The sequence below is a fragment of the Xenopus tropicalis genome, chromosome 1, assembly GCF_000004195.4.
Source record: "Xenopus tropicalis strain Nigerian chromosome 1, UCB_Xtro_10.0, whole genome shotgun sequence".
Lineage (NCBI taxonomy): Eukaryota > Metazoa > Chordata > Amphibia > Anura > Pipidae > Xenopus > Xenopus tropicalis.
The window spans coordinates 145080799-145106038 of NC_030677.2; the positions used below are offsets into that span (position 1 = coordinate 145080799).

Here is a 25240-nt window from a genome sequence, read left to right on the forward strand (position 1 = left end):
TGGTCTGTCTGCAGCTTTTATAGGCCCGTGGACACCTTTAGTTTTGATTTTGCCCATGGTAAATTTTTTAACTGTCACACAAGTGGCTGTAGTTTTAACACAAAGAAGCAAATTTTGTATTTATGCTTTATTCCCAAGCATACAGTGGATATAAACAGCGGACCTATAAACTGTACCACTCAATTGAAAAACAAACTGAAATCTTTTAGGTGGAGGGAAGAAAACCAAAAAAACTAAAATAATGTGGTTGCATAAGTGTGCACACCCTCTTTTAACTGGGGATGTAGCTGTGTTCAGAATTAAGCAATCATATTCAAAATCATGTTAAATAGGAGTCTGCATACACCTGCCATCATTTAAAGTGCCTCTGATTAACCCCAAATAAAGTTCAGCTGCTCTAGTTGGTCTTTCCTGACATTTGTTTAGTTGCATCCCACAGCAAAAGCCATGGTCCACAGAGAGCTTCCAAAGCATCAGAGGGATCTCATTGTTAACAGATATCAGTCAGGAGAAGGGTAGAAAAGAATTTCCAAGGCATTAGATATACCATGGAACACAGTGAAGATAGTCATCATCAAGTGGAGTAAATCTGGCACAACAGTGACATTCCCAAGAACTGGACGTCCCTTCAAATTTGATGAAAAGACGAGAAGAAAACTGGTCAGGGAGGCTACCAAGAGGCCTACAGCAACATTAAAGGAGCTGCAGGAATATCTGGCAAGTACTAGCTGTGTGGTACATGTGACAACAATCTTCCGTATTCTTCATATGTCTGGGCTATGCGGTAGAGTGGCAAGGGGAAAGCCTTTTGGAAAAAGCCTTTTGGAAAAACATCCAAGCCAGGCTACATTTTGCAAAAATACATCTGAAGTCTCCCAAAAGCATGTGGGAAAAGGTGTTATGGTCTGATGAAACAAGGTTGAACTTTTTGGCCATAATTCCAAAAATATGTTTGGCACAAAAACAATACTGCACATCACCAAAAGAACACCATACCCACAGTGAAGCATCGTGGTGGCAGCATCATTCTTTGGGGCTGTTTTTATTCAGCTGGAACTGGGGCCTTAGTTAAGATAGAGGGAATTATGAACAGTTCCAAATACCAGTCAATATTGGCACAAAACCTTCAGGCTTCTGCTAGAAAGCTAAACATGAGGAGGAAGTCAAAATGTGCCATGCTGATAGACTCATACCCAAAAATACTGAGTGCTGTAATAAAATCAAAAGGTGCTTCAACAAAGTATTAGTTTAAGGGTGTGCACACTTATGCAACCACATTATTTTAGTTTTTTTGGTTTTCTTACCTCTACCTAAAAGATTTCAGTTTGTTTTTCAACTGAGTGGTACAGTTTATAGGTCACATTAAAGGTGAAAAAAGTTCTGAAATGATTTATGTTTGTTTCATTTTATTACAGCACAGGAACCTGACATTTTATCAGGGGTGTGTAGACTTTTTATATCCACTGTATATCACAGTATAAGCAAACAGATACAAAACATTTTTCATAAACATTTATTGCAACTGCTTATAAATCAGTGCCTCACTGCCACTGAGTCCCCTCCATCATCTATAATTTTACCCCACCAATATACTTTCTCCAGGAAGGTATAGCAGTAAATGATTAAAGGAAGCTTGATGCACTACCTGTATAAAAAACATCATACTGCTTATCTAAAAGGCAACGGTTAAGTGAATAACCTTGTCACACCCTTGCTATTAAAGTTGTTTAGGAAACACTTCTTTTCTATTTAAACCACAATAACTGTTCATATACACAACAAACACAGAGTTCTTGGGACTCAGAAAGTGTTCATGATCACGTGTTTAACAATCTCAGAACCTGTGTATGCCTTCTAATTCAAATGTAAATAAGTGTGTGTGCATGAGTGTAGTACTCACTGATGTCTCCAGAGTCTGGTTGTTGCAGAATATCCGGACAAAAGGGTCAGATGTTCCAGAGATATCCCGAGGTGCAAGATCTCTAAAGATAAAAAAGGAACAGTTTTTTTATTCCCATCAGCCCCTGGCCCAGTGGAGCTTACAGTCAATTGCCTCTATCACAGTGACACCATATGGACAATATTATCATATGTTTTTGGTGTGTGGGAGAAACTTACGCAGAGAACCTACAAATTCCTTGAAGGCAGTGCCCTGGCTGTAATCAAACTCAGGACCCCAAAGCTGCTACCCACTGAGCCACTGTGCTGCTGCATACATTTATTGTTGTATGAAAAAGGGGACTTTAATTAATCTATCAAATGACAGAAACATCCAACATCCGTGGCATCATTTTGTCTGTCAAGATCGTTTGCATTACCACATAATACCTGACAACAATAACTGTACTGTATGGCCAGCTTAACTACTGAAAATGGTCTGTTATTATTTTTCTTTATTTATATAATGCTGACATATTTCACTGATTATACATCAGTTCCTGCCCAACTGAAGCTTAAAGTCTAATGTCCCTATCACATTCACACACTAACCCTAGTGTGAATACGACTTTAATTAGATTTTAATTTAGACTTTATTTTTTTTCATGAACTAAATATCCTGCATATATGTTTGAAGAAAGCCCACATATACAAACTTGTAGTTAGTGAGCTGTCTGGAATAGAAACTAGAATTACCTCAAGGCAGCAGTGCTAACCATTATACCACTGAGCTGCCCTGTAATAGCTTCTATTATGAGCTGCCTTTTATGTTTGCCCATATACGCTACAGAAATATTCCATAGACCAAAGGGTATAAGGTTATTATAATTGCAAAGTTTGCTTTAAGTCTAGTAACCCATAGCAACTAATCAGGTCTTTGACGTTTCAAACATAGAACCACAAAATTCTGCCAGCGGATTCGCTTCCTAGATTTCCAGAACTGGAACAAATTTGCACCTGTTATTACATTATACCCTTTCAAATGAAAAGAAAAAAATATAGACACCTGAGCTGAACCAGTAATAACAGTTTTTTTTTTGTATGTAATCTGTATGTTCATTGTACACACCCATTTATCGCATAGTGCTGCAAAATATATTAGCCCATGTTAATAATAATATACAGTTCTTTCATTCCTTTCTCCTTGTAGATTGTAAGCTTTTTTGGGCAGGGCCCTCCTCACCTCTTGTATTGGTTATTGATTGCTTTATATGTTACTCTGTATGTCCAATGTATGAAACCCACTTATTGTACAGCGCTGCAGAATATGTTGGCGCTTTATAAATAAATGTTAATAATAATAACAATAATAATAATAATGTGTGTAGCTTGTACTATATCTATGCAATGATAATGTATTGTGTTCTACCACTGCAGTCTGACCTTGCTTTGCCTTTATTTCATGGGCCCACACTCTAAGACTCTGAGACCTGCTGTCTCATTAAAAAATGTCATATATTAGATCCAGAATATTCTTTATAATGCCTGCTACCATAGCTTTGATATTTAACTAATGAAGGACTGCTTATGTAAGCATTTTTCTGAAGCCTATTTGGCTTCAATGCAGCTGCAGTCTCTGCCAAACACCCTGCAACACCCCCATAGGGTCAAGTATTAATATCCAACTCTCTTCCGCTTCAAAATATAAAGCTTCAAATGACTGTTGAGTTGCCTGGCACATAGGTCTGTTGCTAGGAGACCAAAATATTTCCCCTTTTACACCCAGAGTTGGCAAATTATCATTTAATGTCTATATCCAAGGTAATGTGTCCCCGGCATATCATTAGAGGAAACATATTCAAGGGTGGGTGCATGGGAATGATTTCTACCCCTAACAGAATCAGCACTCATTATAATGGCTTCTGACTGATAAAAGATAATGCAGCTTTTATAAGGAATGTTTTCTTTATAAGGAATCTTTGTGATTTGGATATCCATACCGTAAGTCTACTACAAAGAAAAAGGAAATCATCTGTAAAAATTTGAATTATTTGATTAAAATGGAGTCTTTGGGAGATGGCTATCATCTGGATAATGGGTTTTCAAATAAAGGATTTTATACCTGTGTGCCTAATAATCAACAGCATCTCACAATGAGGGTATTACTGCATTCAGAAATATTTTGGGGATGACCCAAAAAAAACCAATCTGTTGCCCGAAGCACATGCTGTGTTCTCATATACATTTCTATATAGAATTTGTACAGCTTCTGAATATGTAAACTTCAGGAGGAAATCATTTGTTGCATTTTTGCATTTAGGCTTACTGGTACAGGTATGGGATCCCTTATCCGGAAACCCATTATCCAGAAAGTTCTGAATTATGGAAAGGCCATCTCCCATAGACTCCATTATAAGCAAATAATTCTCATTTTTAAAAATGATTCCCTTTTTCTCAGTAATTATAAAACAGCACCTTGTACTTGATCCTAATTAAGATATAATTAATCCTTATTGGGGGCAAAACAAGTATACTGGGTTTATTCAATATTTGAATGATTTTTAGCAGACTTAAGTTATGGAGATCCAAATTACGGAAAGATCTCTTATCAGGAAAATCCCAGGTCCCAAGTATTCTGGATAACGGGTCCCATACATGTAACATACATGATAGGACTCTATGCAGCCTTTTAATACTATATATATATATATATATATATATATATATATATATATATATATATCTTTCAAAAGCACTTTTGATTAAGGCCCTAATGAAGACTGAACATCTATCATACATTAAATTTCGATTTTTTTAATACAAGACAGTGCTGATCCAATTCAAACCTGTACATTTATATTGACTGTGCACCTCAAAATAATATTTGGAAGAGTGCAGACACTTTTTTGCACACACATCAAAATATATACATACAACGTCGGGAATGTCCATATGGTCTCCATTACTGGGTTTTCATACTCAGAGCTCAGGCTGGGGGCTTAACCCTTTCAGCAGCAGATGGTTTTTATTAAGCTGGAGATTATGGCCTCAAGCACAGGTTTGTAAGGTAATATTTGTCACACAAAAATCTCATATGCATCCAACATAACATGCTCACACATGCACACTATACAAGAGAGCACAATCTCCAGTGAAATGTAACTATTGCCCCTGCTTAGTTAATTGCCCAAGAAATAGCAAGAACTGTTTCAGATGTTTTAGATGTTAGCACTCTATGGGGCTGATTTACTAACCCACAAATACGAATGGGAAAAATTCCGATTGGAAAACGAACATTTTGCGACTTTTTCGTATTTTTTGCGTTTTTTTCGTCGTCGTTACGACTTTTTCGTAAATTTTCCGTAGCCATTACGATTTGCTCGTATCATGTCGCAACTTTTTTGTATTGAGCACTCGTAAACTGTGGGCAAAACTTTCAGACTTAGCATGATTTTGGAAGCCTCCCATAGGACTCAATGGCACTCTGCAGCTCCAACCTGGCCCAAGAAAAGTCACGATACTGAAGCTTGAATGAATCCGAAACTTTCGTATTTGGCGCGAAGGCTACGAAAAAGTCGCAACAATTCGCGCAAGTCGTAACGCTACAAAAAAGTTGCAACATTTTGCGAAACAGTCGTAACGGCTACGAAAAAGTCGCGACAATTTACGAAAAAATCGCAAAATACTGATCATTACGAAAAAAACGCATTGGGACGCCTTCGGACCGTTCGTGGATTAGTAAATCAGCCCCTATATGTAACTGTACTTTATATTTATTTTTGTATTGAACCATTTATTGTTCTGCTGTACAGAGCTGAGTACATAAGTAGCGCTTTATACATAAAAATATACATAAAAAAGTATATTCTCTCCTACATTTGTTAAATGTATTTTTACTATGAAACCCAGCTGTTACCAAATGCGTAGTCCCCACCAGTTATCTTTTACACTGTTTGTCATTGCTGCTGTGTGTTTACCTGGCCTCCAGTACATGGCAGTGCAATGTGCTTCTGTACTGGTCCTGCATTATATGCAACTCCAAATAAATCTCCCCTTGGACTTCTTCATCTGGATCCACACGGCCCAGGTTAACCCAGCTGTCTATTCCTGTGGGAAACACAGCTAAAGGTCAGATCCCATTTTGAAAGTCAATGGCTTATTTCAGGCACTTTTAAGCAACTTTTTAAAAATGTTCTAATCAAACAATACGCTTCAGTATCTGACTGTGGTCTGAGTGGATGTATACTGTTCAGAGATGGCAACCTTACTTTTTTGGGGTTCCATATCAGCCAGTGAAGTGCATAGTCAGCGAACCAAACAATATTCACAGCACAAACAGTTGAGATCTCTTATACAGGTATGGGATCACTTATCCGGAAACCCATTATCCAGAAAGTTCCGAATTATGGAAAGGCCATCTCCCATAGACTCCACTGTGAGTAAATAATTCTAATTTTTAAAAATGATTTCCTTTTTCTCTGTAATAATAAAACAGTACCTTGTACTTGATCCCAACTAAGATATAATTAATCCTTATTGGAGGCAAAACAATCCTGAGCATTCTGGATTACAGGTCCCATACCTGTATACCAAAAATTGTTCAAAAGAATTACATTGTACAGCTATACATTATTTAGTGTAAATACCACATTTGGATAACTTTTTTAGGGATATGAAAGGGTTTATTAATGATTCCTCAGACTGAAAGTCTACTTGAACAAACACCCTACACAGTGCAGCCGATAATTACCTCTGGGGTGTGACGCAATGAATTCCTTGGTGAGTGAAATCTTGCCAATCACGTCATCATGTCTATCACATACGGAACACAAAAAGAGAAATGAGGGTAAGCACAGTACTTTAGGCAAATTATCAAAATAGGCATGCAGTGGTTGGCATATGTGCCATGCCTATTGAGGAAAGGCCACTGGGGCATGGTTCAGAGGTAGCGGTAGCTAGGATTCCCTCAGTAGCCCATCACACTTGCGACAATAGTGCAAGCACAGCTATAGAGCAGGGAGCACATGCTGATGCAAGTACCAGTAATGAAATTTAACTGCAAGGAAATCTGCAGGCCCACAACTGTGGTGTGGTTAAGTAAATGACCTCTATAGTGTGACACCACAGTATCAACGATGGTGCCCATAATTACTAAGGCTAACTGAATCTAGAAACATTTAATAACATAAATCACTTAACTATATAATGTATAAATATATAATTAAAGGTTCTCCAGCAGAAAGCTGCCTAATTGCCTCCCAATATAAAAATGTCAGCCTACTTTCCTCCCTCACTTTGTCACGATCAAGTGGTTTTAAATGATGTTACAAGATTACCTTTCACCTTTCTTGCTGAAAAAAATTGTACACTTCTTCAATAAGAGTCTTTTAATTCTGAGAGGCCATTCATCTATAAATATGTATCTTTCTTTACTCCCTTCACATTAGTGTTGTATTATTGACTTGTGTAGCATGGAATATAAAGATAACTTTTCACAACAGAATTACTTTACCAAGCACAGCTATTTCTTAGAGGCCAATAGGAAACATAATCCTGCGAAGGCACATATTTCAGCATGTGGTTTCACATATGCTAGAGAAACAATACCCTGTGTGGTGTAATAACATTCTAATACTGATAGACTGGAAAAATAAAAATAATAATACAGCAAGATTTATCTAGTATAAATAAATTTAAAGCAACTGGACTTGTTTGGTAATCATTGAAGACGTTTCACTACTCATCCGAGCAGCTTCTTCAGTTCAACTGACTGGTATGAAAATCTTCATAGACATAATACAGCAAGACTGTGCCACATACAGTATATTCTGCATAATGGCATTGAAGGTACCAGTGGCAGTTCCTCACCCTATTGTGTCTTCGTCCATCACATAAAATGATAGGGTATGGAAGCCTAGAGGAAGGTGCAGGGTAAACTCCTCTCCCCAAAATGGATTGAGGTCCCTCCAGACGGTGGCTGTGCTGAATGGGAGAAAGAACAGTGAGACTACCAGGAAACTTCCAGTCCATAAATATATGTATGTATACATCAGCCATTTATTAAATAAAAAATGATACTGTTATTAAAGACACTGTTTTAACAGATTGCAGAAAGCAATTAAATGAAAAAATGGAATAAACAGAGCGTATAGGCAAAAAAACAGAAAAAAGAGCAATTACTGATTGTTTCAAAATATCACTGACTACATCATACTTTACTTTACGTGAACTAACACAGATAGCTGACATTGGCAAATAAAATTATAGATTCCATACATGTGTCCAAACATTTGTTTAGTTATTTTTTCAAGGTAAAGTCCACCTTTTAAATTAACTTCAGTATGGTTTAAATTGACCTATTCTAAGCAACACATTTAGTCTTTATTTTTTTATGATTTTTACATGGTGAGCCTTCTTATTCTGCATCTTTGCACACTTCTTCTTCTTCAAAAGAAAATACCATTTTGTTGGTGAGTTCAATGACCATAGCAACCAAAGACAGCTTGACTCGAGTCTTCAGCTTTATTGTTATTCTTAGTTTTCATTGCTTATCTTTCTATTAAGTACCTTAGTTAAGGGCAGCAACCATTCCAAGACTAATGACCCTAGCACTTATGAACAAGCAAGAGCCATGGAAGGGGGCCCATGTGCCACCCACCTCCTACCCTTACTGTATGATGTGCAGTGACACAGGAGAGACAGAGAGAGGTGCACTACATACTGCATACATACAAGGTGCAAAGTAAAGCCAACACTGTGATTTGCATTCATATTTTACACTTTGTCACAGTTTTCTCAACAATTACTTAAAAACTGTAGGTATAGAATATATTATCCAGAATTCTGGTACATTATTATTAGCACATTATTAGCACATTTTCATTAGCACATATTCATTTTAACTATTCATATCAATTGCTTATTTTAGAGTAACATTAGCTGTTTATATTGGGATCTATTTACTGAATTATATCAGCGTCTTCTACGAGAACTTTCCAGCAGGGGAATGACTGGATATTGGGCCCCAAAGCAACATCATTGGGCCCCTGTGCTTACACAATTTACGTAACTTATGCAAAAACTTTACTTTCAAACTAACTTACGTATAGACTCCACTAACCCCCTAATTAAAATACTGACTTAGTAGCACATTAATTATTTTGCTATTTTTATGATCTACTAATGAATGTTTTTTTGGGCCCCCAGCAAGATCACTGGGCCCCTAAACTAACACAGTTTACATAACTTATGACAGCACAGAGCAGGGACAGGTAGGTGGGAAGGAGTTAAACTTAGGGCAAACTGATCCCCAATGAACTGACTGAATTATTAGCAAATAAATCAATGGAACTCTTTTTATGAACTGCTTATTATAGAATAACATCAGCTGTTTATATTGCACACACAATGGGTGTTGCCAAAATTTGGTACTGTGTACTTGTGTTCATGGGGGGCCCATATAAATAACTTGTGCGGGGCCCCAAAGTTTCTGAGGGTGGCCCTGGATGCAGGATGCAAGGTGCAAGATCAGGCATTTGGTACAGTGCTTCTCTTGCAAGTTGCCCTGCTTCTATAAGTGTTCAGTATTATAATATGGCATAACAGTCATTATAGACAATATTATAATAGTCATAATATGGCCACAAAGAACTGATACTTGAATGAGATCTGGACATTCCTTAATTTAATGACATTCTTCTCAGTTACAAAACTCGAGAGAGGACAGTGTTTCTACAGTTTGGTTGTGACTGTGGGAGAAGGGGTATGGTTGCTTGACATTATACATTTAATTGACAAGAATCCTTATTTGTTTTAGGACTAGCTTGACATTTGCCTTCCTTTAGACCACTTTAACAGCTACTATAGCTAGACTGTTTGTTTATAATAATAGTATAGTATTAATATATAGTAATAGTGCCAACAAGTAGTGTGTCTGGTTTCGGTTAACTATTCTTAATTTATACTTTTTGCATATTAACTGTAGAACCCCCATCAGGACCAGACTGGTATTCAAAATAGGCATTTCAAGTACACAAAGGCCCAAACAGCCCCCCACCAGCCCAATAAATAGTGATTGTCTATGCCATTTTACATCAGCCCCTCTGGCTTTGCCAGAACACACAGATTGCCAGTCTGGGCCTGACCCTCATTTTATGTTTTTCATGGGACCAGAACAAAATTATGCATTATATCCATTCACCAATATATGCTTTATATATTGGTGAAATATTGGTGGGAAAAAAAAGTGTAAAATAAAGTTACATTTCAAATCAGGGTAAATTGAGGTTCAAGTATATTTTTATTATAATAATTTTTTACTGTCCCTAATATTGCTCCCAGTACTTGACAGTATTTATATTTTATAAAATTGTGCATAATCAAGCTCAGTGCTGACACTCATACAGCTATTACTTGGAATGTTTCATGCCAGCTTGTTGTGCATCTCTTATCTACTAATAAAGTGATTTTGTAGCTGGGCATCACTAGAAACCAAGGGGTTAACAGCCCACTCAAACACCTCAACTCTTCTTTCTTTGATGTGCTGACACCTCAGGGGGGCAATGTGTCCCATGAGGATACAAGGCTTTACTGGAAGCTTGGTAACAGGCTCAGGGAAAGCTATAAATCCATCCTTTCCATCTCCATGGAAACAGAATGAAGGGATGCTGAGAAACTCACACTTCTGAGGCGGGGGAAGGCAGCTATCCCTCACTTCTTTCCCTGGTCTAAATACACAGAGGACAAAACACCTACATGTAACCCTCTGACACCAGAGAGGCATGCACTGGAATAGGGGGAAGGGAAAAAGCATTATGCATTACATCATACTGCTATATATATATAGAAGACTAGTACAGACTGATGGCACCGGACCCAAAATACAGGACCTTTCTCGTCACTTCAACCCATTTTTTTTTAGGACAAAATTATAATTTATATAGCACTGACATAATCTTAGGGTTGCCTTGGGCCATCCTGCCACCCTCACCTGTCCTCTTCTTTTACTTGGATGGTGGGGGGAGTCTGATTGCTACTGTAGAGAAAGCTATTGCACCATCCTATAATAAAAAATGTTGTTATCCAAGAGGCAGGTTTGAGGACTGAAGCACAATCTTCAGTACTTTAGGGAGAAGTAAATCATTCACAGCAATTCCTGCCACTGTGCCTGCCACAAAAGTTTACTATTAAGTTACTTGAAGCTGTATACTTAAATATTGTATATTTAAAAATGAAAGATTTTCAGAAGGGTAAATCAACATCAAAAGTAAAAACTGTCAGAATTACTCATCCACTTTTTCATGTTTCCAAAGGGAGGCTTCACGGATATATACATTACAGAGGAAGTGCATTAGTGAAGCAGTACGTTTACAATTTTTAAGTTCTTTTGTATTCCTCTAATTTAAATATTACATTAAGCAAAAGTAAAATTATTTCCATCTTGTTTTTTTTCTTTTTCTGAAACCAGTGACTGTCTTTGCTGTCAGCTTTAGCATCTAAGATACTGACCATAGCCTTCCATTTTAGGGCAATGACACAGGGGAGATTTGTCAACGTGTTAAAAATTTGCTACCACAGGTGACAAATCTCCCCATAAGTGCCTTGCGCTTCGCTAACATTGTAATCGCCACAAGTAAATTAACATTACTCGCAGAGATTTGGCTTAATTGCAGGAAAATGACTTTTGCATGTTCCCGTGATTAAGCCAAATCGTTGTGAGTAATGCAATTTACTTGCAGCGACTAAAATGCTAGCGACGGGCAAGGAATTTTTAAGGAGAGATGTCAATATTTTAATGCCAGCAACAAATATCCTGTGGTGTCATTGCCCCTACCTCCCATTCCCCTCCATTTGTGTAATAATTCCTTAACTAGAAAGTAGAAAGGGGTGTGGCTAACCTGCCCAGAAGCATAGTGATGTTACTGGAGGCACAGGTCAGTTGAACTCTCCATACTTCGGACAACCAAATCTTTTAATTAAATATGAGGTTTAAAGTAATACTGACATGCTCTATCCCTCCTACATGGAGAGATGCCAAAGTCAGACAGCAGTACAATTTGTTGCAGTTTATTCAAATCCTACACAGGTGACATGCAAAGTGCCCCCCTTTCTGCACTTTGCATAAGCCCCATTTTTATAATGAGCATTCTAAAGTAACACTGGCATGTTACTGGTTTGTACAGGAATGTGTCAGTATCAGAAGGTAAGTGACTCGGTCTACGGGGTCTTTGGCCTAATCCAAACCTAATACCACACATTCTCCTAACAAAAAGCCAGAAGTGGAATGCCCAAGCATGTTAGGGGCATAGTCTGACTTCATTTATGGTTGTGACAAAGAGGGCACAACTCATATGTGGGTTTCACAAAGCCTGAACCAAAAAACTGTACCAGCATTGCCTGTGCTAAAAACATTTGAGCAAATAAAACTGAAGGAATATGGGGCTGACAAATGAAGAAGCTGAGGATTTAGAAAAAAAAATCAGGCAGAGAAGAAAATTTGAAAGCAAGGAACTGCAGGGGAAGTGACCAATGAGATTAAAGTGAAAAAGTAGAGAACTGGGAAAAGTAAATATAAGGGAGGGAAACCACTACAAAAAAGTGGCAATGTCTGGTAAAGCCAATTAACTACTTTGTTATTTTATGAAGACCTCACATAAAAAAGGTAAATATGTTGAGCATTTCCTTGAACTAGGGAGATGGGCCATAAACACAGTAAAAACTGGTACTGTGTTAGCAATTTAAAATAAAATAGGGGGAATATCTATGTATGTATGTATAGCTTTATTTATAAAGCGCCACTTATGTACGCAGTGCTGTACAGTAGAATACATTAATACAAACAGGGGGTATTAAGATAATAGATAAATGCAAAGTATTATAATAAACACAAATAAATAAAAGATACAGTTGCAATAAGAATATGCACCTTATTGGGGCAACATAAATGCTTAAAACTATTCTCAAACTTTTTTGCCATTTTTGCTTGCATTGAACTATGTTTCCAACAAATAACAACTGTTGTTATATTTCCATCTCAGTGTTAGTGGAAGTGAGAGAATTCTGAAAATAGAATTTAATGAGAAAGCACAGTATTAGTTTATTTCACAGAGACCTAACTGTTTTATGAGCCTAATAATGTGCTAAGTTTCCTATATTTAGAGGCAGCTGACTTGGATAACCAATGGATTCCAGCTTAAGTAAAAAAAAATTCAAAAGGGGTCATTTCTACATTGATTTCTGTTTTATTGCAATGTCCTGCATTGTTTATACAAGTAAGATGCATTTTAATTTCAAAATGTAAATCCTATGCAAAAAAATAATTTACTTTTCTTTATCTTACTTTTCTTTTTAACCCCTGTAAGCAGAATTGAGGTCAATAGTGGATTTTAAAACCTGCTTGACAGTTATTTGGCTCATCTTCGGGAGAACTATATGAGGGTCAATAGCCTGCAAACTGGATGGGCTGAGTTGGCAGCTATTTTTGGCATGTGTATAACCAGCTTTAAATCTACTATATGTATTATATCTACTATATGTTGGAGCGCTGTTACTTGAGTGCCGTACATTATACAATCTGTGGCATGTAAAGGGTAAACATAAAAGATATAATAATCAAGTAAGAAATGTGGTCTCTAAAAAATAACTCCAACAATTCAAAATAGAACCACTACATTGTAGAAAGAGAAACAACTGTTTTTGTACTCACCGTGCCACAACTTCATTATCCACTTTGACAATGCAGTATGGATCACTGGTGCCCGACCTTGGCAAAGGGAAAACACAGATAAGTCTTGCATGTGCAACAAAGAGTTTTACTGTCTAGGTTCTCTTCACTCAGTACATTGCTGGCATATATACTTGCTATGCATACCCTTAGTTGCTATTGATAAAGCCTGTTTATCTGCAGCTACTTCTGGGCATTGCATTCCATTTCTATGTTGTTTGGTAATACATAGTCAATGATTTAACAAAAAGTATTTATGTTGTTTAAGTATTTATCAAAACAATTTTACATTTTCACAAGCATTCTTTCTTAAACCAAGACATTTCTAAAATTGGTTTGAGACATCCCAGACCCATTAAATGTGGGTAACTGAGTTGTAAATAGAGGTATTCTGGAATGCTGCTCTAAAGCAAATTGTGCTCTCATAACAAAGCATGTGACTGTATAACTTGTGGGTACTTGCCCACACCAGTTTGTATTTTGCCTGCAAGAAAAATGTCCGTTCAAGGTTTTGTGGTTTCTTGTGCAGATGGCAAACTTTGCCTCATATAAGACCAAAGTTCTACAATGGTGAACTACAAATATGTAGCTTGAATGATACAAAAATATAAAATATAAAAAAAATAAAATATGACCATATATGAACTTGTGTACCCTTAAGTCTATTATCTAGTGAAAGTGTTGAAATCTCCATTACAGCTGACTGACAGCATGTACAGGAATGGATAAGACAGTTCTTGTTAAACTTTATCCAGAGATTAAACATTAGCAAAACAACATCAATACTATTACTTTGGTCAAGTAGAAGCAGTACAAAAATTCAATATGGAGAGATGAATGGAATGTAAAAATACAAATATAATTGACACTGGCATTATTTTGAAGAACAAATTAGAAAATGATACATCTGTGGCTAAAGCTTGCCATGCACAGGGCCATCCACCAAACTAGTGGATCTTTGGCCAGTTAAGCTGGCCATACACGCACCGATAATATTGTACGAAACCTTGTTTCGTATGATATTCGGTACGTGTATGGCAAGTAGGCGAGACGACCGATATCGCAGGAGGCTGCTGATATCGGTCGACTTGCCGATCGGGCGGGTTAAAAGGCGCCTGAGCAAAATCTGCCGTCAGGGCTGAATCGGCAGAAGGAGGTCGAAATCCTATTGTTTCTACCTCCTTATCTGCCGTTTCAGCCCTGAACGTTAGTGGTGGATTGGAACGATCTTTCGTGTGACCGATGATTGCCACGTGTGTGGCCACCTTTAGAGCACCAAAATGAGCTGTACCCATTATTAGGATCCTGTGTCAACACTGTGAGGGGACCACACCCACAATCCAATGTTGTCCTCATCTAACAGGATTTTCCAGGTTTTCTGATTGATATGTGATAGAGTCCAAATTACATTTTGATTTTGGATCTATGAAACAGCAAGAGTCTGAAGTAGCCAAATTGGCATCCAATATCAGCCCATGTATCTCTAGTTTTATATGGACAGGGTTTCCCACTATGGCCAGCTAAGTAAAGGCAGACAGATGGCTGATAGAGATGTAGCGAACTGTTCGGCGGCGAACTAATTCGTGCGAACATCGGGTGTTCGCGAACGCGGAAATTCGCGAACTTTTGGCGATGTTAGCCATTTTGGGTTCGCCGTGTTTTTTTTTTGCGCCGCGTTTTTTCGCCTCGGTTTTTTCCACCGCGTTTTTTTGCTTCGGTTTTTCGCCTTTGCGTATACATAGGAATAGCTTGCGGTTTTTTTTGGCGTTATTTTTTGGCGGTTTTTTTTTTGCGTTTTTTTTACAAAGTATTTTTCAGAGAAATTTTTGCTTGATCCCCCTCCTGCATGCCACTGTCCAGGTCGTGGCACCCTTTAAACAACTTTAAAATCAGTTTTCTGGCCAGAAATGGCTTTTCTAGGTTTTAAAGTTCGCCTTCCCATTGAAGTCTATGGGGTTCGCAAAGTTCGCGAATATTCGCGAGTTTTGCCGAAAGTCCGTGAACGGGTCCGCAAACATTTTTGGCGATGTTCGCTACATCCCTAATGGCTGATACTACATTTATTAAAGGGGACATAGTGTATAAAAAAACAAGATTGTGCCAATGCATTATCCTCCTCTAAATATACAACGAATGTGCTTCTTGTGTTTCTGGATGATTTATTAAAAATTTCCCCTAAAACCATAGTCCTGCCCTTCTGTTCCCCATCCTGCTGCCTCCTTTCCCCTTTCCTGTAGGATAGGAATTAATCAGCAGCTAGGATGACCTGATAGGGAACTAAAGCCTGTCTGTGATTGGTTATGCCCCACTTACTGTGCTTCTAAGAGGGACTGTTAAAATATGGACCACGTAAAGTGGCATTAAACAGAATGCAACCAAGCAAATAAAAAAATGCACTTTTTCTAATAGCCCTTGATTAATAATGGATTCTTGTCATAGGAAGATTTTATTTATATAACTACTATTATTCCAAATAAATCTTGACATTAAATGGGTCTAGCTGACCTATTTTCAGGATAACATTAGCATTTTGGGTGCTGCAGATTCATTTGAAAAACACCTTTGCATGTATGGAATTAAAGTTATTTACCAACCCTTTCTATTTCTATATTTCTAAGGAATGAGGCAGCTTCGCCTCACACTCTAAGCTCTCTCTCCTCTGCCTCCCACAAGCCTTCATCAGCTGTTTTTTTAATTAGTATTTCTAATTAAATAATGAGCTCTGATTAGAAGAGGGAGAGAGAGAATAAAAAGATGGGGAGGGCCCATCTGGATATGAGAAAAGATGAGTTTTGGCACACACATAAAAAATCTTTATAAAGGACTCCTGTAGGGTGACTCTATCTGAGGGAACAACAAGAAGCATGATGTGATGTTTAAAATTAACAATATGCTTAGTAGCAAGTAAATCCAAAACAAGAACGGTAAAAAAATCTAGTCTTTAGTCTTGTACATGATTTGCAAGGACTCCCACTGTTGCTCAATTTATCTCTTAACACAAATACAAATTTCCTCCTCCATATCTGAATGTGGACTGCTCACTTGACATTTGTAGGTGTTTGTATTTCTTCAAAAATGATGAGCTTGTTTGAAGAGAATTCAGCAGATGTGTGTGTGTCTCAGTCAGAGCTCTGGGCTCTATTGCTATAGAAACCAAATTTAGGCTACTACTCTAAAATAGAACTGAGGCTTTCCCCAAAACTGGAACTGAGAGTGGACATAGTTAAGGATGCCCTAATGTCTTATATACACCTGTGACTTGCAATAATACACAAGATGATATTTTGATGAGATTTCATTAGTCATTTGGTTGCCTGTAATATGAATAGGTGTTTCCCTAGCCAATATTCAATCTGATCAGTAGCCACCTATAAAAACATACGATATAGGGCTGTCACATGCAGTTTTTAAAGGTATTCTTTTTAAGAGGTGAGGTAATGTTACCATCATATTTTGCAGATGCAGAAACTACATGCTATGCTCTGTGTATTGCCTAATAAAAGGATAATTCTTTCCAATACCCATTCACTGCATATAATCTGCATTGTAAATGTAACTGGGACCTAAACAGCATTTGCATGTTCCTTTCTGCGCTCCTGGCTCTGACTCTTGCAATAATTTAGCAGAAGTCATCTCTCCTCAGACCAAGACTTCATTTCTCACACTGCCATTCACGCTTCTCCACATATCTGTTATCAGATTTTTAATACATTGTTTCAAAAGCCAGAACTAACAGAAAACAGAGAATAGCCATGGAGAGACAGGTTCTTAATACAATTACAATTACTCATAAAACCACCAAGCAATTTGAATGAATGTATTTTGGAAAGTGATGTAGCATTACAACCTCTTTCATTAGGCATGTATGTACCGGTATATGTTTTTTTAGGTTTACATCCCCTTTGCAGCTGGAACATCTTGGCCCTTTTTAAGTGCTTAATCATGTATTTAAAATATTATTGTTTGGTTTTTTTCTTTTAGATCTTTTTATTGCCATGTGAGGTAGAAAAAGCAACAGGCTATGACCCTATGAAGCTCCAGGGTACAGTAGATATTTTTAGTGAATATAGCACAGCATGACACATAACCTTGAGAGTGAAAGATGCAGACAACTCTATTGAAATCAACAAAGCAGATACAACATGATTTTCCAGACACTGCACGTTAATGAATAACTGATTGCAAAATCAAGTAGAGGTGGTTCTAGAATGCAGCTAAGAACAGGATCCAGACATCCCAATAAATGACACATCATGGGGCTGATTTATTTGCTTTAATATACTCAACTGGTAGTAAATTGATCAATATTAACTTCTAATTAGTTAGTATAGGCTAACTGAACTCTTGCTGTTTAGCATCTACAGTATGTTCATAAATAAGCCCTCATGTCACAAATCCAGCAGCAAGTCTTACAAAGGAACTAAAGTGTTACATAAGCACATAAGTAATTCAATCATATTCATCTGTCTTATTATTACTGATCTTTCATTAGATCAGTGGTGTAACTGTAGGGGGGTAGACCCTATGGCTGCTAGAGGGCCTGTTGAAGCAGGGGGTCCATGATTTTGCCTGTGTTGCCCTTAGCTGTGCAAAAATATTTGGATAACCATAAACTGGATACATAGTCTTAAAACCAAGATTCTGTTTAATGTGGTACAGTCTGTTCTACACTTTAGAAGTGGCTGAACCATAGTCCAGTCTAGTGGTGCCTTTTAACCCCCCACACATTTAACCTCCACTGGGCAGACCAAGGCAAATGGGGGCAGATTCACTAGTGTAGGATCTCTTCATGAAAAGAGCCAAATTTCCACCTCAAAGTTACCAGGGATGGCACTTCAGTCAAGACCTCAACAGTGATGGACAAAGATCGAGCTCCAGACCCCAGCAGCAGTTGGCACAAAGCCTTTTCCAGACCCCCAACTATGAATGAGGAAAAAAAATTTTCACGCTGAATGCACTAAAGCAGGGATGGCAAAAATCCACCTGAGTGCTCTAGGAAAGCATGGGGGGGGGGGAGTTGAGTAGTGCAGCACTGAGGTCTAATTCCCTTGACCTAACCATGTGTCACATGAGTCATGTGATTAAAGCTTTTGCCAAATAAGCGAGATGATGCCATTTTTACAATTTTCTCAAATTTTTGTATGCAAATTAGGGCTCAGATTTGGTTTAGTATATAGCCAATCTTTTGTGGAGGATATGTTTATCTCTACATTACAGTACAAAATGAGGTAGAAATCAACTGCAGGGGAGCGCAAGGTGAAACGCCCGTGTGTAAGTGCCCTTATTCACACAGACATTTTCCAACCAGGATGTGTCTGTCATGTATCCACTTTAATGCAAGGCATATTTTAACAAAGATTACTATGTCATGAATGCCTGACTCCTCTGAATTTTGTTATGGAGGCTATCTAATCCTCATCTAGAGAAAGCCAACAGTTTCCCAGGCTTGCAATAACATATCTTTAGAAAAAATAATGTAAATAAGGTGAAATAAGAGAAACTGTTGCTTAGGAGACTGTCTCATTCTCACATGCATAATGGCCTAATGGTGAACAGGCCGTTTAAAAACATATTTTTTTATTGTGTGTATGTGTATTTATTTCAGGTATAGATATTAATCTGACAACAACAGTTTCCAATTGTGGTCCAGCAACAGTTTCAATTGGAAGCTCAATATAACTCTTTGGAGGAGTAGTAACTATGGCAATCTCCTTTTTAAAGGAGAAAGAACTTGGTCAGTGAATCAGACCAGCCAGCGGATTATTTGTATTTACATTCCTGATCTAGTGAGAGCTATTGATCAGCATTAAGAAACTGAAACTTCCTTCCACCCAACATGTTTTTACATGCACTAAAAGCCAGCATTCCTTACACTTTTGTAGCCCTCACACTATATAAGACAGGCATGTTTGTTAAATTGCATCAAGTATCCCACAACACCCTAATGTTGTAAGGGGGAACTGGGATTTGTTATTTTCCCAATATCGAGAGTGCCACCTGATGCTCATTACCTAGGGTTTGCACTGTACCTGAGAATCCTCTCATTCAAGTTGCACAAAGCAATAATTAAGCACCAGATGCAATAAAGAACTCTTTTTAAAGGACATTCATAACAGGTTTCATGAAATATGATAATTTACAATAGAATAATAAATATGAGTAGTAGCTTTTTTTTATTGCGTCTATGCTGATTTAGTTATAGCTAAGTGAATATTTATGCCATTCTCTAAATGACTGCAACTATACTATCTTCATCACAGTTTAGTCATACAGTACTTTAAACAAGTAAATGGCAATTCGTTCACTGAAAACAGAGAAAAGATAGCAGCCAATATCGGGAGTTGTAGTTCAGCAACAGGCAGAAAGAAGTCAACTTTATAAAATCTTTGCTTTTACAATCTTTGCTCTGTTTACCAATACCTAAATAAATACGAGGTTCCATGTGTATATCCCAAGCTAACAAACAACGTGTGTGCCAGCGCAGGTATCACCTTGCCCTATGAATGGTCAGAAAGGAATTCCGTTCCCGCTGTGAGCTTTATCCCCATCTTAACCATTCAAGTCACAAAACTTTGTATTAATCTTCAAATGATAAGACCTTGTCTCCAAAAAGCATGAATATATGAAAGTAAACAAAGCGTGACTTACACGTCTTTAGCAGGTAGATTCTTGCCTTCCACTAGCCTAAAGTACAGCGCCGTGTTCCTGGCCATGGTGCCCAGCTGTACGGGTTGCTATTCAGGTTGAAGAGACAGGTCAGCGACCACTGTGGGTTAAATTCAGTGCTCCGGATAATTTCCCAGCTTCCATCCTCTTATTTATTGTGCTTTTCTGATTCTTTTGAGGAACAGGGTCATTTTAGAATCCCACCTTTATGTTTCCAGGGACAGACCCCCCAAAGCTTTGCAGAATACCAGTGTGAGTAGCCGTGTCTCGGCAGATCAATATGTAATGATTTACAGTCAAGGACTGTAGGCACACGAGAGCATGGAGATTCTTCCCAAATTAATGCGGAGCTGAAGCACATAGCAGTGAGCGACAATAAGTGGCAGGGGCCGGGAGTGCTGGAGGAGGGGAGGGCAGGCATGGCTGGGGGTGGAGAGGGCCATTCAGTGGCCCTACCCACCTCAGTCATTAGCCCACAACAATGGAAGGTGGGTTTTTGGCAGAGTGAGAAACGTAAGGGACAGATTTGTATCTTAAATACAGCTACTCTGCCTGATTGCATCAGAACTAATCTCTCTTATGTTTTGTGTTACAGGTGCAATGGTTAAAATGTAAACAAAGCAAGCTTAAGGTCTGGCACCAATGATGCAGCCTTCAACAAATTGACAAGTTCAGCAGCAGGAAGATAGAGCCTCCAAAAGATACCAAGTTTTTACCTAAACTCATACCCATTCACTTCAACATGGTCTGTGCTCTCTGGAAGCAAAGAAATGCACCTCACATCTGTAAACAGCAACACAATTCTAGCTAGTGCCCTAGAGAATCATGTGGCTGTCCCCAAAAGATACTGCCTAAAGCCACTAGGGCAGGTAAGAGCCTCCCCTATACCAACGATTGCCTTTTTGTTCAGAAGCGTCTTGCTCTTGATCCACAACCTTTTTCCAGAGCCCCCTTTTATATTTGCTACTGCTTCTAGGCCTCCATACCAAACCATAACAACTCAAGGGGCATGTAAAGATGCAAGGCCAGAAATAAGGGTAGGCAATGGCACAACCTGAGTGAGGGGATGGGGCGCTAGGCACATAATTCATACTCGTAGTTTAGCTTTCTGGTACTGAAGCTGCCTCACAGCCTGGCAATGAAATGCACAATGGGAAGCAGCACATCCATTGCACAACCCCCTTCCTGCCTGTTACTTTACTATGGTGTGCAATTGAGGGAGCTCCTAAGGTGGCCATACAGCCATACACAGGCAGACTTCAGCTGCCAATTCAGGTCGTTAAGACCGACTTGATAGCTTATCTGCCCGGTGTAGGGCCCTTCACCAGGCCTGTCCGACTGATATCTGGCCAAACATTAGCAAGATATTGATTGGACAGGCTTGATTTTTCGCCAGATCAGGGACCATATTGGCATATTTGGTTAATCGATCTCATTAGCCACTTATGCCCATCCAACAAGATTTGCTTGTTTGGTGACCTAACCAGAGCAAATCTTACTGTGTATGGCCAGCTTTAGGTACCATTTATGTTGGGCCCAGCACTGTGATTAAGCAATGTCAGGCTGTCACACCGTTCTTTTTTGGTTCCCGTAAGAGCCACGTGAACTCTCAAGTGGTCAGCTGGACCACCAAGAATGGCAGCCATGAGTGGGTTTGCCTATAATCGCCTGGATTTGCATGTACAGAAGTGGAGGAACCCTGTGGGACTGTGCGCTCGTTGATGAATTAAATAGCGAGTGCTGCCTATTTTGTTGTGGCAGCCATTAGGGGGTTTGGCCAGAGATATTATATGGATAATGATTCGGGCACCATTTGGCTACTAGGAAGCAAGGCACTTATAGGTCCATTAGGGACCACAGTTAGACAAGTGGAAGGCACACAAAGAAGTCTGCTTCCCTATCAGTTTGTGTGACCCAGACTTCTTGCTTATCTTAAGCTAATAATTATGCAAATGCTTGTGATCACAGACCAATTAGCAGATCTCCCTCCCCTAATTACTATCAAAATTATTACAGGCATTAAAAAGTGGAGCCCTCCAAAGCTACCAAAGGCACAAGTTATGGTGGATACAGGCATAATGTAGCCTATGATTAAATGCATTTGTGCACAAAATGCATAAGCTTATTTGTACACCTTACCATTTTTTGTCAATAAAGCAATACTTTTTCATTTATTCAACAGCCTTTTCATAGAGTTTTTTTAGTGCCTGTTACAGTTTTTCTCTGCCTCTTTAAGCTACATGTCTGGCCTAGGTGCTCCCAAGCTGTATTTGCTGGGAATCCATACCAGGTGAAAAATTTCACTCATCACTAGTTAGCTACTGCTAAGATTCAGCAAAGGCTGGTAAATGTGTCAAGAAAGGAAATAGAGCAAAATTCTACAAGGTTTATACAACAGCCACTCCAGAGTGTATACCTATGCTACAGCTAGGACTGCAGGCAGTCGCAGAACACTTACAGCAACTGCAGACACATTTAAGTCAAATATCTCTCACTCAGTTATTTTGTCAATACAAATCAAATTCTTTGCATTATAGTAGGGATAACGATCGCTTGCTGATTGATATCTGGCTAAAGATCCCATTGATCGATCAGACCGTACTTGAGTGAATCTCAAATGATTGGATCTCATGGCCAGTTTAGGAGGCAGTGTAATAAGTTTTAGCATGCTAGCAGTTATGCTCACTTATCTCCAAAGGAAAAAAAGCTTGCAGTAGGTTGAGTCTCAGGTGTCAGTGGCTGATCTGGGCATGAGGAAAAGGTCTACCAGGTGGTCCAGTCCTTAAAGGGGCAGGCACCCATCTGTCTGCATATTTGTATATTTCCAAGACTTTTGGCAGATGGTTTTGGAACTTTTGTATGCATCTGCTTTATTTGTCTACATGGATAAGATTTTAACTGTTTTTAGGGACTATGGTGGCCTTGTCTGATGGAATTATTACAAACACTTTTTCAATGCAAGGCTGCTCACCCCACTATGGAATGGGACTCTAAGGACATCAACCTTTGGCTTCGCCTTATGGGTCCCCAAAAGACCCACCCTTTCCAGGGGGGCTGGTAGAATGGGAGCACCCGTCTTATCAACTGGGACAAAGCCAGAATTTTTTTTTACTTTACTGAGGTCAAATGCAAATGGCAGGACACATCTTGGTTCCCCCAAAAATGTTTGAGCTGTGGAGGAGCTTATCCATTTATGTGTTGCTTCTGGAGACAGAAGTACATGGGTAAAAAACAGCGTTTTGGAAAAGAAAAGGGACCCCTCCAGTGAATCTGAAAGGGCGTAACAAGAGGCTTGGCAGCTACCTTAATGGGTAATGTCAGCTCTCTTGAAAAAGTTTTTATTGAGTTTCTTCCAGGATATCCAAAACCAAAAAGTAATTCATATATTCAACTAGGATCTTTAGGCAATCATCAACAAGTTAAATAGTCATCACAAGGGTCTGTTGGAGGTGTACTACAGGCATTAAAAAAAAATTGCAAGAGGAGAATATGTGGCCATTGTTTAGTTATTTTTCTTTTGCAGATCACAGCAGAACTGTTATTTGGGTGGTTGGTGTTGGGGGGGGTATTGAGGGTTACTGGATCACACCTATTATTTCCATGGGAGCAGAAGGTTGTTCAATGGGTAGAGTGTCCTGGCATGGTGAGGGAGCAGGTGTTGCTGGAAGTAGTAAGGCAAGCCAGATCAGCTTCCCCTCCTGATGTGTTATTTATCCATTTAGAAAAAAAATGATAACTCAGGGGGAACTTATCAGGTGACCATACACTTTAAGCTTTTTCTCTCCCTAATGAACAAATTTCAGTGTGATCCTACCAGGGTCGGATTGGGCCGTCGGGACACCGGGAAAAATCCTGGTGGGCCCCAGCTCTAGTGGGCCCCGTCGGCCCAGACACGACCCTTGCAGGCGCTACACCTGCCCGACCGCTCCTTCCCTGACACGTTAAATGTACGCGCTCGGGTGAGGACGCCGGGTGGGGGGCCCTGCGGGGGGGGTTAGGTGACGCTGCCTGCGAGGGCCCTGGGCCCTTCACCCCCCCCGTCCAACCCTGGATCCAACAAATCCATCAAATAATCATAAGGTTAGTGGGCAACAAATGATCGCATATCTGCAAAATTTTTCTTATCCGACATTTGTCAGAAAATTGTCTGGGTTGGTTTGAAAATTTTCATTGTTAACCAAAAAAATGGCCATTGTCAAATTGTTTGCAGAACCAAGCACATGGTTTTCCTAGCTTCAATTAGATGATATCCCTTGAAATAGTTGTTTTTGTTGATGGACAAATCATACTTTTAAACAACTGTATCAAGATAAGCTTGGTCCTACAATAACGAAAAGATCCTTTAAAAAATGTAACGTGTATGGGCAGCTTTAGGCTCTGTGATTTAGAGAAACTAAAGGAGCTGTTTCCCAGGCTAGTTTTGGCTTTTTAGCCAATAGCTGGGAGACTACTAAAAGAAGTAGAAAGGTGGTCAACAAGCAGGTGGCAAAAACTGTACATAGAAACACTTAGGGGAATAGTGGTACATCACAGGTTTGGAACCTCCTGTAATTATCTTAGATCAGATGAGGTCCACTTAAGTGACATGGGTCAGGATATATTAACGTTGGAGATAGAGGAAAGGATAGAAAGTGCCTTAGTGGTGCCTTTCCTCTAAGGTTTAAGGCATTAAGGTTTGGGCTTTGAGGGCAGGAATACTTGCTATTGCAGGTAACCCACCTCTGATGGCTGGCATGCATTCCAAGAAAATGGTCATCTTATATAAAACATTCCTTATAATATTCATTTTACTGAAAGTATTGTGATAAAAATTTTGTTATTTCATTATAATAAAGATGTGGCCCTTTGTATCCAAGTCTGGTGGTTTGTTATTGCTTAATTGGGTAATGGGTAATAACTAAACTGTGCCTTAGGGCTGCCATAGTCAGTCAGTTCTACTCCAGGTTACTGATATCAGTGGCCATAATACTAAAC

General features: G+C 38.9%; 1 protein-coding gene across 3 annotated transcripts in view; it reads right to left on the reverse strand.

The window, feature by feature from the left end:
- The window catches only part of rasal1 (RAS protein activator like 1 (GAP1 like)), a 33288-nt gene extending 12628 nt beyond the window's left edge, over positions 1-20660 (reverse strand). For 2 of the 3 annotated variants that reach the window (XM_031898673.1, XM_018092556.2), the window contains exons 1-6: positions 20249-20660; positions 13583-13639; positions 7747-7860; positions 6629-6690; positions 5856-5985; positions 1901-1982 (exon numbers count right to left, since the gene is read on the reverse strand). In XM_031898673.1, coding sequence (XP_031754533.1) covers positions 1901-1982; positions 5856-5985; positions 6629-6690; positions 7747-7860; positions 13583-13639; positions 20249-20313 — 510 coding nt within the window. In that variant the 5' untranslated portion in view covers positions 20314-20660. 3 annotated transcript variants of the gene reach the window in all.
- Between the last annotated feature and the right edge of the window lie 4580 nt (positions 20661-25240).